At 39.9% G+C, this 19,169-nt stretch overlaps 1 protein-coding gene across 11 annotated transcripts in view; it reads left to right on the plus strand.

Moving 5' to 3' along the window:
• Nucleotides 1-19,169, plus strand: part of tns1b (tensin 1b) — a 248,990-nt gene that overhangs the window by 20,382 nt on the left and 209,439 nt on the right. The window contains exon 1 of one of the 11 annotated variants that reach the window (XM_028436800.1): nucleotides 3,988-4,120. The exons of 8 other annotated variants lie outside the window; for them this stretch is intronic. In XM_028436800.1, the coding sequence (XP_028292601.1) occupies nucleotides 4,106-4,120 (15 nt within the window). In that variant the 5' untranslated portion in view covers nucleotides 3,988-4,105. Of the gene's footprint in view, nucleotides 1-3,987; nucleotides 4,121-12,861; nucleotides 12,934-19,169 lie in introns of those variants that run through there. 2 more of the 11 variants (XM_028436803.1, XM_028436792.1) reach the window with 2 other exon arrangements.

Here is a 19,169-nt window from a genome sequence, read left to right on the forward strand (position 1 = left end):
CTTGCAATTCCCCTACGCTGTGAATAATTCTTGGTGAGAAGCCTGACCACACACAGACAAAAACACACATTTCTGTATTGCTATTTGCATGTCACTGTATGTTAATCATTACTTCAGGTACTCTAACCTCTCCTTAAAGGGCACAAATAATGACAACCATACATGACTAACCAACATTTGTTCCATACAGTAACAGTGTAAAAGCCAATACATACGTTTCTTTCACATGGGGGATACGTCAGTCACTTATCCTCCAAACCACCAGTAAAGGCCCTACATTTCTGATCTCTAGTGTAAAAATCTGTCCTTTAGAGCATATCTGAAGCAGTTTACAGATTAACACGTGGCCTTTGACTTTTCACCAAGTGCTATCATTCTCATGGTTTTACACCATAAATTACAGACACAGTGATGTTGAAAAGACTCCAGCAGGGGGCAGTCGGCATTAATCTGTGCAGTACACTCATAACACTTGTCCATATTAAGGCAGTTCAAAGCTTTTATGTTGTTTACCAGGCACGGACAAGTGTGAGGTCATGCAACATACACTTCCGATATAAACTTGTGCGTATGCTCCTTCCGTGGCCAGTGCAGGGGCAGGCCCGCTCCTACGCACACATTTCAGACACTCCTCTTGGCAGTGGCTTTGATGGAGGCCTCACTCAAGGATTAGCACTTTAAGTAGTGATAACAATCAACTAGAAAGTAAAGCCCCCTTTACCCCCCCATGTTAAAACCTAAGCACACAACGCACACTTTGATCATATGCAAGGGGGTGGGTGGGTGGGTGGGGCGGGTTCGAAGAAGGCTTTGAGAAGAATGAATGCTATATGGTTTTGGCTCAGGGCTTTGCTGTGTTTACAGCACAGACACAGTTCGAATCCGTCCATCTGCTCATACGTGCACAGACACAGACACATTCTTTGGTTGCTTTGAACAGGCAACAATGGCGTTTTTTCTGTGGTTGTAGTTCAACTCAATTGTTTGATAAAGGTAGGTTTAACGCCATGTGTGTCTGCACAAAGGTTGCAGAGACGAGGCTTCAAGGAAGCGTTTTATGGAATAAAGAGGGATTTTTAATCTTTTTAAGATAAAAGAAAAATTTTAAAAAGAGCTTTAATATTGTTTAAGATTTTGCTGGAATTTAAATGACCCCTCTCAGAAACGTACCCACTACCCACCCCTATTATGTTTCATCCTTTTCAAAGTAAACAAGCCTTCAGTCTTGTAGACCTTGTAAAAGTCATTAGCAGAGAGGTAAAGCAAACTGTGGAGATCTTAAGTGCTTCACAATGACTGCAATGAATGAATGGTCCTCTACCTAAAAGCCCTGTTCCCACTCACAGACAAGTGGTAATGAATCCTCCTGGTCCTCCCCGTTTTTCCTTACAGTGTGTTGAGAGAAAAAATTCTTTAGTTAGGACTTAGAAGAAAATTAGCTACAAAAATGGGACCTTTTAAACTTAGCTGTGTAGGAATTTTAACCTATTTTGTGGCAGTGATTAAATTCAATAAAGCTGTAGCAGGTCCATGGACCAAGTAAGAGTTTACGACACATGCACACAGAGAGATAGCTGAGTTTCTGGTTTTTATTGTGCAGTTCATGTAGGGTCTTTAGCCTAAATTGCTCCTGCAGGAGTTATGCTGCGTTCACACTGGATGCGTCACAAAATGTCCGTACGACCAGATTACATACAAAGTTAATGGATAGATGCGTCCCAGATAAGAAATCTTTCCTGTGCGGTGGTGCGGTCCGATCCGCATGCCAAGTGTGTTGGCCGTGCGAGTGCACTCCCGTTTTTACGCATATCCGCACATCCGCAAGAGTTGAAAATATTGAACTCCTGTGACCGTTTTGCATGACGAAAGCCAATCAAAGTCTTTGTTGACGATGACGCCAGGCCGTCAACACGGACACCGTTCTGTTCAACCATTCAACTATGGAGTAGAAGCTGTGTGTGACCACCTGGAGCTGTATGACACAGCCTTTATAACCAGGACCGGACTAGGAAGGTTGTTGCGTGGAGGAGAATCAGTGAGGAAGTGCTAGCAGCAGGTAAAAGTTCTCTCTGTAGTTTTCATCTTTGAAAGTCGGCACTGAGCTAGGATAGCATTAGCCGCTAACCACACCGGCTTTTTTCACTGGTGGTTTATGTTTATGAGAGGAGAAAAAGGAGAGCAGCTCCTCGCTTCAGCAGGCAGTAAAACTCAGTCGGATGTGTCGCTGGTGGGCGGGGCTTCGCTTCAGATGTGCGTATAAAGTGAATGGGGACATTTTTTGATCCTGCAGACCCTGCGGTACGTTTAGTACGGCAGGTGCGTCCAGTGCCACAGAAGATGCATTCGGTTTGAATGCAGCTATAATGTCCAGTCTGCAGTATGTCTCTTGCAGACTGATACCTGTCCCTACCAGCAGCTCCTTAAAACACAGGTGTGATGAATCACAATGCACTACACCTGTGATAAATCACCTCCCCCTGATCATCTCTGTTTTGCTAACACATGCACCTATTACAGAAGTGTTATCTACTGTATTATTGTAGTGCAGTAAAGTGACGAGCAATTATGAGTGCCGTAAATCTGTCGTTATTGCCTCGAGGAGCATTCTTGAAATCATCTTGCGACCCCTACTTGGCTGCACGCAACTCCCCAGAGGGTCTGGACCCCTGAAGTGGAAACAACTGCCTTAGGGGACCCAGTGGCCTTCCCAGTCTAGTATGGGTCTCATCCCAGCTGGACATGCCCAACGGACCTCTCATGCATCCAGGAGGCATCCTTACTGCATCCTGGAACCACCTCAACTGGCTCCTTTTGAGAGATTAGCAGTGACTCTTCTCTGAGTCCCTCATTGATGTTCAAGTTCTTCACCCCATCTTTAAAATTCATTTCAACCGCTTGTACTTAAGATCCTGTTCTTTTCATCATTACCAAAAGCTTATGACCATAGATGAGTCTGGAACATAGATCGATTGGTAAACAGAGAGCTTCTTTTCTCCCCAACAGACTGGTTAAATATCTGCATTACTACAGTGAGACGCTGCTCCAAACTTGTCAATCTCCCGCTCAATCCTATCGACACTCAGAGATTCATTCCGGCTTTGTCGGCAAACGGCAAAGATAAAATCCCTTGTCCATCCAACTCAGTTTTGTTTAGTTAATTAATGTAAGGTCATATTCTGTCCTTCATAGTTTGTCATTCAGCTTTAAAAATGTATTTGTCCAGTAAATTACCATTAATAATATTATATATTATTGGGATATTGATAGTTTTGTTTTGATACAAATGATGTCTACTCAGTCACTACTTTTCATATTTCAGGCCTTTCTTCCTTTAAATTTAGACATGCTGTAGGATGGATTCATGCTTTACTCCTCACCCTGTGATGTAATGAAAATGCTGTCTGTCCCTGAAAAGCAGATTCTCTACAGGCCACACCGTGATGAATAAGAGACATGGTTCATTTTGAAACCCATAATGCTAATTTGAAAGGACAGCTTGCTATAATACCAGGCAAGTCATGGAGCATTACAGCACAATGCATATTATTATAGCCAAGAGGCTATTTTTGTTCTGTCAAATATTCACAGAAATCTGAATATTTTACAGTGCAGTATGTGAAGTCAGTTTGTGAAATCTGAGATGAAAGTCGTTATATTAGGGATTTAGTAAATGTCAAAAATGACTAACTCCAATGGAAGTGCTCGTTTCAACACAACAAATAACAATTTCACTTGCATTCATACACTAATTTTTCCCTAAACTTTTCACACTTGATCTTTAAACTCTGGTCTTTGGATAAATACAATAAACACCAACTTTTAGAGAACAAACAAGAGCTACTGGTGTTCTCACTTTCCATGTTGTGATCTCTTGACCCAAGCTTTCCATAGTGCGTGTGTTTCCTCTTCATTCTCGAACAATGCAGCTCAGGAAGTATGTCAGGATAAGGGCCAGACTGCTGGGCTCTATTTGGTGAGTGCGTCCAACTTTAAGTCACAATACCACAGTCCTGTTGATCCCAGTAAAGCTAGCTGAGTGTGAAAGAAAGCTGTGGATCCTTGAAAAGGAAATACTGTTCCAGGTGTCTTCATAGAAAGTTCTGCCATGTCGCTGTGGATGGTGAGTGCTACGTTGAAGGATTATTCTTTTAAAAGAAGCGAACACAACATTTACATCATGGTGGAATTATGGTCTTGTTTGAGTAAGTTACTTGTTAACTTATGTAACAAGTAACTTAAGTTAGTTTGTTAATTTAAACTACTTTCAACTACAGTGTATCTGTTAAATCTATTGCTGGTTTTGGTATTGATCATTGTAAAAGGATTTCAGCTTCAGTGAACGTCAGTGTGTGTCTTGCTCTTTGATTTCTTAATAGATGAAACAAAAAGTCTAGTATCTTAAATTAAACAACTGGATTTGAGGTTTTGCTTCAAGATGTTTCACTTCTCACTCAAGAAGCATCTTTAGTTCAGAAACTGGCCAGTTGGGAGTCTTTGATAGATAGTGTGGAGTTGTCAGCATTGATATGCATATTGTGTCTCTCATTAACATATTAAATCCAATGTTTCCTATTTGTATTGCATGCACTAATAAAGGATACTACTAAAGCAACATTGCATTACATTTTTATGCTAGGTGTTAAATTTATTAAACATTTTTAAAATAAACCTAATGAAAAAAATGGAAATAAAACAATTATAATTATTAGTGCAGTGCCCGTATGAAGTATGTCTTGCTATGGAAAAGTGGGAGGTTAAGTAGCTTTTTCATGGGTGGTTTACATGGGAGCTTTAATTCCTCTTTAATTCAGAATAAAAGTTAAACCCTCTTTAAACTGACCTTGTAAACATTTAATTCCTAATACAAATTTAATTCTGAATTAAACACACACACACACACACCCAAAGCTGCAGTTTCTTATTTTTCTGGATTTTTAAAACTGGAAGAGACTGACTGAACATTAACTCTAACTTTATCCTTTTTATTATGACAGTGGTATTCCCAACATACACTGTTTATGTATGATCACTGTGCTCAGATGGCATAGCCAGTACACAGGTGTTTATCTTTCCTCCATTCTTCATTCCCAATGGCCAGTCTAAGTGGATGCCTCACTATCAACCAAGTGTCATGTTTGAACTTGAGAAATCTGAGTTTGTGTGTGTGGTCGACTCTCTCCTTTTGAACTCACTCAAAGACGCTCTGTTTCCATCCCTCTGCCTTCAGCTCTCAGAGGCTTCACTTGTCCGGAGAGTTAATTACTTTATGGCGACACAGAATGCAATAACTTTCCTAGTGGTGACTGTTTTACAATGGGCTGTGCTCATTAGCGGAGGTGGACTCACATCTGTCATCAACTCTTCCTCTCAGCTGGTTGCCTGTGTGAATAGAGCACGCCAGGCGTCTTTAACTGACCCCTATCCATTAAACATTTAGTTGACCCACAGTGACTCAGTAAATTGGTTAGATTACTGCATCATTTCTAAGGCTTAATTAATTAATAAAGTGCTGTTATATATATATGAAGGAGTGCTGTTCCAGACTTCCAGAGGTTCTTCTCCTAAATAAAGAAAGATGGAGCTGCCAGTTCTCTGAAGCCTTCCAGCTTTCATCACCATGACATCTAGACCACTTCTGCCCTGTCTGAGCTTTTATGAGGCAGCTGATGAGTGCTGGGAGGGCTTTGGTGTTTAAAGCAGATTTAGATTTTGTTGGTAAAGTGGTCACTGTGGGTACTTAGTGTGTGGTTCAGACTTGTATGGAGGAGAATTAATGGTAAAATAATTCACATCTCTTCTCATTTTTGAAGATTATAGAGATTGTTACCTAAGATTTTAACTCACTGAGTGCCATTCACATCTATAGACATGAATTGGTTTAGTAACGTGGAGTGCCATTCCTGTCTATAGAGATGAATTGTGTTTTTTGGCTGGGGTTGCTAGGAGACAGTGTGACGAAGCTCTCCGGTGAATATCCTACTTGTACCATGATGTAGTAACCAACTGGTGACATATAGGTGGCAGCAGTGCACCTTTGGATGAGAGATCACCTGTGATAAGCAGAGCTCAGAGGAAGAGGAAAAGAGTTTACGAGACAGAAAATGGTGCTACAAGAGTTGATGCTGAAGCTCCCAGCAGCGCACACTCGACCAGAGCATGTGTGGAACTTTGTGGACTATTGAGAGTGTCGCGATGGTGAGAAAAAACAATTTAAAAAGTGCTAACACTCAGCATGTCCCGGATGAGGAGGAAGTTGCGTGTGGGGAGAATGACGGGGGACAGACTTGGAGGACGGCCAAAATACAGTAAGAAATCTATTCAATTTTGACATAGATAGGAAAATAATAATAATGTTGCCATCAAAAGCCCGGTCTCAGTATTGTTTTTGTAGTTTTATAGCAGGAAACTAATGTTGAGGTGTCCCTAAAGCAAAAAAAAAAAATGCTTCAAAGTCAGTAATAGATTTTTTCAGAAAAAGCCGTTTTTCTCAGCTTTTTGTCACAAACTGGTGATTTGTGTGAAACTTGCCTCTATTCAACTGTGGATTACAGAAGAATGAAACAAGCTGGAAACAAAATATTTTTTTCTGATGAAAGTAGAGAGTCTAATCTTTCAGATTCTGTTTCAGATGCCAGATTGTCATAGTACAAAATATTCTGTGGGTCTTTAAAAATGAGTCAAAATGCTCTAAAACGGCTGGCACTGAGTGGGTAGAAATTTTGAAAATGGCTGGCACTGAATGAGTTCATCACTATTAGATGTAGTTCTCTACAGTAAAACCAGTCTTATTTTCTCTCTCTCTCTCTTTTTTTTTAGAAATATTAACTGTTTTCTTTTGTTACTGATGCTTTGAAATTTTGTATTGAGTTCAGAAACAATCTAAGTATAGCACCTTTGTTGTTATAATACACTCTTCACTTTCTATCAATGACCAACCCCACAAAAATCAGACGCTTTGGAGGAAATGGAAATAAATTTCCGCTATTAGGGTCTCCTCATTAGGGATAGCTTCTCTGTTCCATGCCCAACAAATGCCCCCATTTTTTCCCCATTCTCTGAGTCTTAAAGCTATATCTAAAATGTATAACTCCCTATTGAATATTGTTCTTTGTGGCATTTCTAGGCTGAATACATTGTGAACATTTATTGGTCAGAATTCCGAGTTAACAATTGAATGTAACATAGTTACCATTGTAGCAGAATAAATTGCATTTTGTAATCCTAGCATTTCACTACTCTGATGTCTGGATCAGTTTAGTAAAATTGTCTCAAATTGTATCTCAGCTTTTTTCTTGGTTCTGATTCGCTGCAACCATTAACATCTGCTGTCTCGAGGTAGAAGCTTATGTCTATGTCTCTAGTGAAAAAATAAATGAATTTCTTCTTAATTCTCTGAGGCTTCCTGCCAAACCCCAACATAGTGAGCACGCCTCAGATCATAAGTGGGAGGGGCAGGAGGCCACTGCAGTATTAATCAAGAGCACAGATACATGAAATATCATAAACAAATATGTCTCCAATGCAAATGATACTATTTGCAACTAGTTAACTTGAGTTGGAATATATTGTCCCTTGAGCCTGTAGGTGGGGTAATTATTAGTGTGTGTTGTAGCAGTAATTAATGTACATGTGCTTTATGATTGGCTGCATGATGCTATTTATATTTTAACTGGTTCGCATTGTAACACCTGCCAAACATTAAAATATGAGCATGCAGTTTTATTAGTCCATTGTATCAGCACAGCCAGTTGTATTTTTTACACTGTTTTGTTCAGTGACTGTGGGATAATACCTTTGTTAAATTACTTTTACTTTAAAAAGTGACAGATAACTTCAAATGGAGTTAATGATTAAATGCCAGCAGCTGCCACCCTACATGAGAACCATTCATCCCTCACTGGGAGCAATGAGTGGTCACTTCCCCCTTGTTCTCCCAGGAACAATACCCCTCAACTCCAGACCCTTTTCCAGGAACAGACATAGACATTATTGCCAGAAAGTGAGGGACTTAAAACCAGAATATACAGAGGAAGGAAGTGTGCTAATTATTCTCCCACTGTTGGACCATTCCAACCTGTATTCTGTAATGTTCTTCACAGCGTCAGGCTGAAACAAGGGCTGTGCATGAGGGATTACACAACACAATAAAAGTGACTTTAAAGGGATCCTCCACTGTTTTTTTTTTTTACAAATGTGGCCTAACACCTTTGAAATGTCCTTATTAGAAGATCTATGCCTAACAAAACGCATTATTTTTCACCATATTCGTTTTATTAACTTTTAAAAAACGGGACTACTTTACCATTTGATTGCCTGTGTGCCACCATATTGAAACAACGTCATTGATGACGCCAATCGCCCCTTTTAGTTTATTGAGTTCTATAGCAGTGAAGAGAATAAGAGCAAAAAATCCAGACATAAACCATTAAACCATACCTTCAACCAGAACACCAGTTCTTTGCCGCAGACAGATTCATCTTGGGTCGGCATTAATGAGCAGCAGTCGCTCCTGGTTGCCTGTATTTACATGCACGGAGCTCTTCTTCTCTTCTTCATTTCATCTACAAAACAGAGTTGGAACTGTCGCTCCCTGCGTTCACAGATTCTTTCAGCTCATGGATTTTGTTTATGAAATTTCGGTAAACAAACTAGGTTTACATCAACTTTTTTAACTTTTACTGATTTTTATAGGAACCCAAATCAGCACAAGTTGTCATTTTGACTGAAAAAGCTGCTAAATGATCCTGAATGCTTCACTGATATAGAACTCAATGGACTGGCGCACAGGGTAAAGTGGTCCCAGTTTTAAAAGTTAATAAAACAAATATGGTGCAAAATACTGCATTTTGTTTGGCATAGATCTTCTAATAAGGACATTTCAAAGATTTTAGGCGACATTTGTAAAAACAGTGGAGGATCCCTTTAACAACTGGAACAGCTAAAATCAATTGTATTTTAACTTGACCTCACAGCAAGAAGGTCCTGTGTTCATGCCCTGGGCTTTTTGTGTGAAGTGGTTGTCTGTATGTGTGTGCGTGTGTGTGTGTGTGTGTGTGTGTGTGTTGCTCTGCAATGGCAGACCCCTTCAACCCTGGAAATAGAAGCAAGCGGGTCAGAAAATGGATGGATGGATATTACATTGGTTAAATCATTTGCATAAGTTTTACAGATAAATTGGCATTGAAAGCTTGATTTATTTTCTTACAAAACTAAGCAAGTATGTTTGATAAAATATTTGTAATAAACTAATACCTAAAAAGTAATATCTATCTTACTTTGAGGCTTTGACTGCTGCTGAAACAAGATGTACCTAATTACTTTTAAAGGAGACCTATCATGGTTTTAAATCTTTTCTTTTTACATATAAATCATACAGTTGTGGTCTGTATGAAGCGGAACTGCAATGCTTGGGTCTGAATTCATCATCATTATAGCTCCACCCCTTTTCTAATGTGCTTCTGAGAGCAACTCGTTTTGGTGCGGCCTCTTTAAATGCAAATGAGACACTCCATACCCCGCCCCCTCGGCAAAATGAAATGACTAATGAAAACTTTAGACTTAAATTAAATCACGTAGGCCATATCATCAAGGATCTAAAACGAGCACACAACGCTAACATATGAAGTCTGAAGATGGTGCAACTGCTAAGCAACTGCTAATGCTAACAAAATAATGACAGGGACGTCTTATCATTACACTTTTTAGCGTTATTTACAGCTTACCAAAGTGCTCTGTTTGTCGTCTCCAAAGATAGAAGGAATTGAACCCTCAATCAGACAAAGTCTTTCGGCAAATCCTTCTTTATACTGGCGGAGGTTGCGGAAGCAGTCATCCTTGAAGTGCTTCACACACACAAAAATGACCTTACCCACAGATGTGGGTACATTTCCGGCACTTTGAAAAGGTTCTGATGCTGAGAGACGTTGTAATGAAGCGTGTGGGTTACTACATCCGACAACCGAACATTTTGATTGGTCCTCTCGTAACTTCGGCATCCTTGAGCTTGGACTACAAAATCGCAGCGAGAAATAAAAATGGCGGATTGCTCGAAGTGTTGGGCCTGGAGTCGATGTCCTAATTTGGCAGTTCCGCTGCAAATACTGTGACGTCATTGTTCAAAAAACGTAATAGAGAATCGAAAAATCGAAACAGATTGAAAAATATGACCAAAACAGAATATAAAGATATCAACGGAGCACCTGAAGAGATTAATTTGAATTTTTCTGTGCTTCTAAACAATCTAAATATACATCAAAATGCATTTAAGGGCTAAAAAAGTGGATTTAGCATGATATGTCCCCTTTAAGCTGTGGACTCCTTGTTTAGAAAAAAATATACTAGACAGCAGTACAGTAATAATAATATTTTTATTTTTCAGACTCAGGTGGATCCATATAACTGTAAAAAAAAAACACCACCACAGTAAACAACATTGTAAATGAAAGGATAAAGAGTCATCTGATGCTCAGCAACATGTTTTTTTTATTATGTTTTTGGGAATTTGGGTCTCTACTCTTCTTTCCATTAGAGCTTTCTTTTTCTCAGTAATGCTAACAGGATATTTAAGTTATACAGTTATACATTGATACACATGCCTAGAATGTGTCTTTTTCCAAGGTAACTCGAAACTTTTAGTTTCACTGCAGATCGTTCGGCATTATACAGATCTGTTGACCTTTGATTTACAGAGATGATCTACTCTGTGGATCATGTGTTTCTAACTGAATTTGTATCATTGGGTTTTTCAGTGTTGCATCATAGATTTTTTAAAAAAGTTTTTGAAAGCTTATGTACACTACGGGCAATGGCTATACTTCTGCCTCAGTAAAATCTGAACGAGCACTTTTAATGAACATGCTTTTTTAAATGCCAGCAACAGAATTGGTTATATCTTTACAATAATATGAACTATTGTAGCTATTAAGTTTTATAAGTGAAGGAAACATTTAATAGATAATCCAGTAATAAAGCCCGACAAACAGAAAGTAACTTCTGTAATTGTAGAACTACATAAATACTGCAAAAATACTGCAAAAATGCAGCCCTGCTAGGATGTTACAAAGTGATCAGCATTATGAAGAGCTGTGTAAGGTAAGCAGGATGCTTTGGAAGTCGCTGACTGAAACAAAACAGGGGAAACAGCTGGAGGAATCCACCCATTTTACAGTAACTTCCTTTTCTTATTTCTATTACAGAAAACAAATAATACATGAAGTAAGAGTTTTCAGTTTTTGTAAACATTATTGAATTGCAGTTTGTGAGAGCGGGTATAGAGATAGATGTCCTTCATTTTTCAATTCAAGCAGCTTGTGATAGTATGTTGATTGAGTTGCAGACATCAAAATTAGAATTTGACATCATTTAACCATTTTTCATATCTTTTGTCATATTTTCATAGCTTCCAAAGCTTTCTGTTTTCATAGCTTATTATATCACTGTTACTGTGTCCTCTCTTTGGATGTTATACTTGTAAGGGAAGCATTGAAACATTTTTAGGCCGGGCTACCCGACTCAAAACACCACTCACTTTGTTGTTGTTGTTGTTGTTGTTGTTGTTGTTGTTGTTGTTGTTCTTGTTCTTGTTCTTGTTCTTGTTCTTGTTCTTGTTCTTCTTCTTCTTCTTCTTCTTCTTCTTGTGCACACTATCTAAAATCGCTACTGTTCTGTTATTTGTGAACGAATCGGGCTGAAATTTGGTAGATATAATCTATGGATGTGTACGCATTGACGCTCAGAGTTCAATTTTCAATTTGGGGCCCGGGGGGGTCGATTTTGTATTTATTTGCGAGTCAAATATTACGACAGTTGGTGGTATGGAATCATTGGCACATACCAATATATAAATGGGGCCCATTACCCCATATGTATCTTGGGGGCGCCAGGGGAACCCCGGGGGCCCATTTTTCAAATGACTACTCCTCCGTTCGTTCTCGTTAGATCGGAATGCAGTTTGGTATGAACACTCTAAAATGGATATGATGAGATGCTCGGCCCACCCCCTTTTCCGGTAATTTCTAAATTTATTGGAACATAGTCGTATGATATATCGTTTCAAAGGCAATTCAACGTAGATTACAATTTTATGTCGCACAATTTAATTTGTTTTACTCGGTGGAACCAAGTCATTTTAATGAATTCTCGGGAACGTGGTACGTGCTATTTGGCGCGGAGACATTCCGCGGGCCCGGCCGTAGTTCATCAGAACTTGTTTTATCTGACCACCGCTAAGCACTCACGTGGGTCAGTCTCAGTGATAACCAATTACTCACAATGCTCTCCGATGAAATGTTTTGACCAGCCGAACGTCTATAGGTCCCCTCTGATAGATGAGAATCAAAGACTCCAATAAGTAAACCTATTTTCTTCTCTGCACATAGCCTGGAGTTTTATGCTATTTTATACTTTCTTTTGTTTTAATGTCTGTATTGTTGTTATCTGCATTGCATGTAAAGTCTGTAAAGCATTTTTATTTAAAGCTGTTATTTCTTTCCTATATTAAACTACACCCCCTTCATCTCCCATCACCATAAGTGCCTTCATCTCTCCCCCATGGCTCTTCCGGACCCATCCTGCCACCGCCCACCTCTGTCTCCCTCGCTCCTAATCTCTTTGCCTCTCAGACTTTGACTAAAGATGCTGCAGCTGGCAGACAGAGAGGGGACATGGAGGCGGAAGAGATGCATTGGAGATTCTAGGCATAACAGAGAAGGATGTATTTGATGGAAATCACAGGTTTCTGAAACAAAAGAAACAATAGATTATCACCGGGACTGAACAGCTCAGGGCAGTACTGACTACATTTATTCATTTTGAACAGGAGGAGGTTTTGACATCAGAATGGACTTACTGGGCTGGTGTTTTGCCACAATCTCCAGTATGGCAACATTTTTTTTCTACTGCATCTTTCCTTTTAGGAAACATCTGAAAAACAAGGTTAGATTTTTGGATTTATTCCTTTTGAAAGAGTCATTACTCCTATTAATAGTGAAATTTTTATCTATGGCTGATTGAACTAGAGACACGCCAAGCTTTTAGGTCTGTATTGTCAGTCAAAGCCAAGAATGAGTTACTACAACTCCCACAATCTCTTTGCTTTTACTTATTGTACATAAGATACCTCTTTTTACTAGTTAACTGTCTGCATATTTCTTGTCTATTCTGCACACCCTGAGTGATCTTACTGAATTCCAAATGTAACAAGTGAATTTCTCCATTGTGAGATCAATAAAGGATTATCTTATCTTATCTTTTGTAAACCAGTAGCTGTGTGTACCCTACTAACTAAAAATACCAGTTTTCTTAAGACGGGAAAGGGATTTAGCACCGTGTTGTCATCATTATGGCAAGATGTTTCATTTTACAGCAATATTGCATACTATTAGCTGGGTAATTTGTTGAAGAGTCTACTTCCACGTCCCAAGTTGAAAGAGTTTTATTTTTGGAGGGGTACTAGAATTTTCTGCCACGGTTGTTGAGTAATGTATCCCTCAAAAAGTCTAGTGGACTATCCATTCATCCGTTTTCAACTCGTTTGCTCCTTTTTTCAGGGTTGCGAGGGTCTGCTGGTCCTTCTCTTAGGCGGGGGTACACCCTGGATATGGCATCTAGTGGGCTATTAAATACTTATTTTATGAAAGTTTTCATTGATGAAGGTTCTCTCTCTCTTTATGTTCTCTATGTATCCCCACATTGCTCATAGCTAAAAGACCGCGGCAGGTCATATTTTGAACATACAGATTTCTTCTTCTGCCAATGGCAGTGCCTGCACAATACCATCAAGTCTTAAAGTAAAACAAAATGGCGACTAAGCCATTTGTTGCAATGATTTTTGTCTTTAAGTATCAATCAATTCAATCATTTTTTTTATTTGTCAATGTAAATGTTACAGAGCAACACATTTCATTTCTGTTTCATCCCGTCCAAGAAAACATGAAAAGACAATCACACATAAACACTTATAACATGGGAGCACAGGAGCGGGAGAACTGCGGCTCGCCACAAGGGCTCCGCCCCTTATTTAGATGAGAAATTGGATAGCAACATAAGGAGAGGTGAGGGGAAAAGGCAGGTTTTTAACTGAATTACCCATTAGAGAGTTAAGTTTAAAACTAGGAAAAAAACTCTGTGTACATGCAGTATGCAAAACACAGTCAAAGAAAACACGGTCACGATAACCATAGCACGTGGGCAGGTGGAGGTGGGTGGTTGGTCTCGGGGAGGAGTGTTGGGGCAGGGGCAGGGAGGAGAGGGAGATAGGATATCCAGCTGCTGGGGGGCGCAGCCGTGCAGCCTCTCTGGGCGCTTCTTCCCTGACACCTTGCCTGAGCTCGGAGGAGAGTTGGGGCAGGTGGAGGGCCGGTGAAGGCGTAGACCAAATGAACCTTTGCTCTCTCTCTGATACAGTCAGATGGTTTGTGGCGACCTTGGTAGGCCTGTTTCAGAAGACAAAAGTCCAGGTGGCAATTGGGGAGGAAGGGGGGAGCATCAGATCTCCAAACATCCATGGCGAGATTGAGACAATATTGAGCAGGCGTGTGGGGGGAAGCCAATGGGTGATAACGATTTGTTTTCGTTTCAGGCTATCACTCTTTTAGTAGCCTTAGAGTCTCTGGTGTCAGCAGTAAATCCAACAATGTGGCATCAAACAGTTGGCCGAGCATTCATCCTCTCCAACCTCTCCAAGATCGATTCGATTTCAGGAAAACGCTCCAAAGTAGCTTCCTGATTACTTTTGAGTTCTTTCATTGTGATATTCTGAGAGTTCAATGCTCTGCCCCATCCTTCAGAGATGACTGGCAGTCTTCCCAAAATAGCTGCCAACGTAATACAGACCTAACGATAGATCAGAAAGCTGCCAGCTCAAATCAACAGCACCCCTGCTACCATGCTTCCAATCATGTATATATCCTCCACGTCCTCCACGGAAAGTAAAGACAGACCATGACCATTTGTTCCAAGAGTTCATCCTGTATCCAGCTGCAAACGTTCCGTCCGGACACGCAGGCTCAACTCGGCCTGCTCTTCTCATTGAAAAAATTTGGTCGTTTGCTTTATAAGTCCAACTGACTAATTCCATAATTTTGGTTTTTGGATGAATGCAGAGAGAGTCCCCTATTAGATCCACAAGACAGAAGACAAAGCAAGCAGCAAGGGCAGATAGGGAGGAGAATGGGAGCAGACAAAAAAGTAGAAGACAAGTAGGTCGCCTTGATGAAATTTTGTATAACAGAAGCAAATCAAGATGGATAATCTCTAAAAGCTGATAAATGTTTGATATATCATCAGTGAAATATGGAATATTATCACTGAAGAGGATGTGTAGGAGCAGAATGCAAGTACCGGTACATTTATTGTGGTGTGTTGGGTATTGGGTCTTACTTGCATTTTAGGGGTGAATAGTATATGCGAGGGGGAACCGTTTCTTGTTTTGGAAATGTTCCATCCAGAGGGTAAAACATTATTTATCCGCTGTTGCTGAAGCAGGTAGTTTCCATGTGTTATAAGGGCGTGTGCATTAGCGTTAGAAACTTGTGCGAAGACATGGCAGGTTGGAATTACAAATAAAGGGACTAAGTGTTTAACTGGCAAGAACAACTACAACAATTTATTGAATCTACTCGATAGCATTCATTCAGCCAATCAGTACGGTCATTACGATGGAGCACTTCAGTGGCTTGAAGCGTTAGCTTAGCCTCTACAAAATATGAGCTGACCAACACCTTTGTACAGTATTAACTGCTTTAGATCATCAATGAGCTAATGATTGGCTGACACAGAGTTAACACCTGGGCACTTCTGATCTCTGGGACTGTAGCAGGGTTTGAGGTTTTGGAGACAAGTCTTTAGCCCGTTAGCGCGTTAAGCATCTGGCGATCAAAAGTCATGTGATGTGTGTTTCCCTCTGAGAAAGAGGACTAGTTGGCTAATGTTTCAAAAGTTCATGACTTGACGTTTGCAGCCCTACCTACAACCAAACTGCTATTGTTTTACTGTAGACCAACAGCAACCCTCTGTCTGGGAATTGAATCTTTTAATATTTAGTATGTATTCAGGTACCTCATCCATCATGTTTCAACCACTATGAACAGAAGCATTCATTACATTATACAGGCAGTATACATGACAGAATGGAGAGATAAGCACATCGGATATTACATGTGGTGGCAGAAACACTAACAGCAGGATATTGTTATCTTGACTTGACACTTTTTCTGATAACCTGTTTGTGACGATGACTATTAATCACTTAAATGGTCATGTCACTTATGGTACTAATGCCAATTCTCATCTAATCAAAGCCCAGAAATCATTTTTAACTGAATCAAGCCTGGATCAAACCCACAGTCTGAGACAAAGTTGAGTCAATGAGAAATGACAGAACATTTTTTGAGAACTATTGAATTAATGAATTTATTAACCACAGTTCTTCATTTTAATTTTGACTTTTGAAAGTTTTACTTTGAATTGTAGGATTCTGCAACTTTAGTTAGATTTAAAAACTAGGGTGAATATTATATTACCTGTTCTTGGTTAATACCTACTGCCACCCACTATCATAAAGGAATATTTTGTTACTCGAGTGCAGTACCTTTGCTCTACCATAGCAACAATAAGGAGAATATTTCTGAGCACCACCAACCTGCTCTGTGAGTATTGTTATTGCATCTACAGGCCAGTGTGTTCTGGGTTCGGTCCTTCCTCTCAGTGTCACTTACACATGGAACAGAGGAAAAAACGTGCACACGCATGTGAGACTTCTGCCAAAGCGAGGGCGCCTGCTCTGTATTGTTTTCAGCTGACAGGAGTCACAGGGGTGGGGAAGGGTGTGTGTGTGTGTCTGTGTGTTTGGAGTGTGTTATTTCTCCATCTGTCAACAAGTGAACGGCCCCTTCATCTAGCAAGTTCTAGGGCTTGAGGTGAGCGTATGGGCCCGCCCCTCTGCTGTTTAAATGCTCACTCTCTCCTTATCTGTCCTCTCAACCTGTGTGCTCATCTATTGGCTGCTGCTGCTGCCTTTCTATCACTTTTCTCTCACTTTTCTCCAAGCTTTTGTTTCCTTTGGACACCATGCTAGATGAGAGAGGCCATAAAGCAGTGACCGCTCTCTGCCATTTACTTATCTTTGAGTTTTTTAAGAAGATGACCTGATGCTGCTTATTTTTATAATTGCATATGTCTGTCGGTGACTATGCTTGGCTTTGGGTTACGAAGGAAAACAGAAATATAGAGAAGGTGAAAGAAGCAAACTTGTATAATTCACAGTAAGTGTATTTTACCACTAGTGGGCGATGCAGTTGTGTTCAGAGCTTTAGGGTTTGATTGTCTGAGGGCAGAGTTCTTGGAGTCCTGTCCAAGAAAAATCCTGTTCTGCATATTTCAGATGTCTCCCTGCTCCAACACACCTGAATCTAAGGGATGTGTCATCATCAGTGTTGTGCTTGTTACTGAAAAAATTAACTAGTCACCGTTACTAGTTACATCATCCACAAAGTAACTCAGTTACTATTTTGATTACTTACATCAAAAAGTAATGCGTTACTGAAAAAAGTAACTTTTGAGTTACTTAGAATTAAAGAATGTGTTATTTATTTTGGGTCATTTGTGTCCATACAGCTTCATATTAGTGATGTAATAATATAATAATCCACTGTTGATCAACTGCTATAAAACAACCATAAATGATGTGCATATAAAGCACAAAACAGCTGTCCCAAAATTAAAACAGTAATTTTTCAGCCTTAGCACAGTAATGTAAAGTAAGCTGTGCATATTCCAGGTGCACATTCTGCTGTTGAAATTGCTTATAAAAAATGAATGTGGAAAAACTCATTCACAGCATTTTTCTCAGCTACTCAATGCTAAACATATCAGGTTAATGAGCTGCTGTTAGCAGTGACTCAGCAGCAGCAGCAACAGGCTGCATATTTACAACATACCGTGCAATAGTTTGGCTGACCTGTCCCTGGATAACAGTCACAGTCCTTTAAAATCCAGCCGCAGCGTTAGCTTAGCTTCACTGATGCATCTTTTGGAGACAAAAGTAATGCGCGTATTTCCAATCAGAGAAGCTCGTCCTGTTCTCGCTTTAACTCGCCATGATTAGCGCACGTGATGTAAAGAGAGACATGCTGGCAATGCTTCTTCTTCTACTGTTTTACCATGTTTGGCACGGCATCCCGCAAAAATATGTAGCGCCACTGTAAACAGGAAGTACACTGCAGCTAGCAAAGTAACGGTCAAACGCACCATATTGTAAAGGTAACGGCGTTATTTCTTTAAAAAAATATAGCGTTACAGTACTAGTTACTGTAAAAAGTAACATTGGGCATAACATTAACAATGTTACTTACGGGTCATCATGCAGCCTGATAATGAGCAACCCTTTACGATCAATGGTGGAACTGGGGAGCATCTAAAACATGCTGGGTAGGGGTTCTCCAAGGAACCCCGGCTTAGAATCTGTGTTCACCAATTCATTTTGTTTTTTACTGATGTTTTTTTTTCTTCTGATGTAATTTTGATGACCGTTTTTATTTTATTACATTAAGTGAGACATTCACATGCAGCTTGAGAAAACACAATAGATGCCATACTTCAGTGGATCTAAAAAAAAAAAAATTCTCTCATGTCCCTCATTTTCAACAAAATGTGTCTAAAATGCCATTCTTGAAGTAACAAAATAATAACTTTTACTGAAAAAGGGAAAAACATATTATTCTTCAAAACTCATAAAAACACAAGATTATACAATCACATACTTGTATAGTAGAACAGCAGTGATAAAGTAATGATATTAAATAATCAAGCCAAAAAAAACCAAAATGTCGGGGTGGGGGAGTCTTGTGCCTCGGTGCGCGCCCCATTATTTGAGAACCACTGCTTCATTCTGATAGCAACTGAAATCAGATGACAGTTTTTGACGGACAAAGAAAACTCTTTTAAAGATGTAGTCCATAATGCTAGAAAGCGAGCAAGGTTTGAGCTAGCAAGACCTCCATGAAGCTCCACCCCCTCCTGTATGTTCCAATCAGGACTCTGCCTAAAGTCACGCCCCCACAATCTTGAACGAGTGTGTAGGACTTGGCAGCGGAGAACCGACTCAGTCATTCAAGAAGGTTTTGGAGTGTGTACGTGGGGAGGAGGGAGGGACAGAAAAAGCAGATTTTTAT

The sequence above is a fragment of the Gouania willdenowi genome, chromosome 21 (assembly GCF_900634775.1).
Source record: "Gouania willdenowi chromosome 21, fGouWil2.1, whole genome shotgun sequence".
NCBI classification, from domain to species: Eukaryota; Metazoa; Chordata; class Actinopteri; order Blenniiformes; family Gobiesocidae; genus Gouania; species Gouania willdenowi.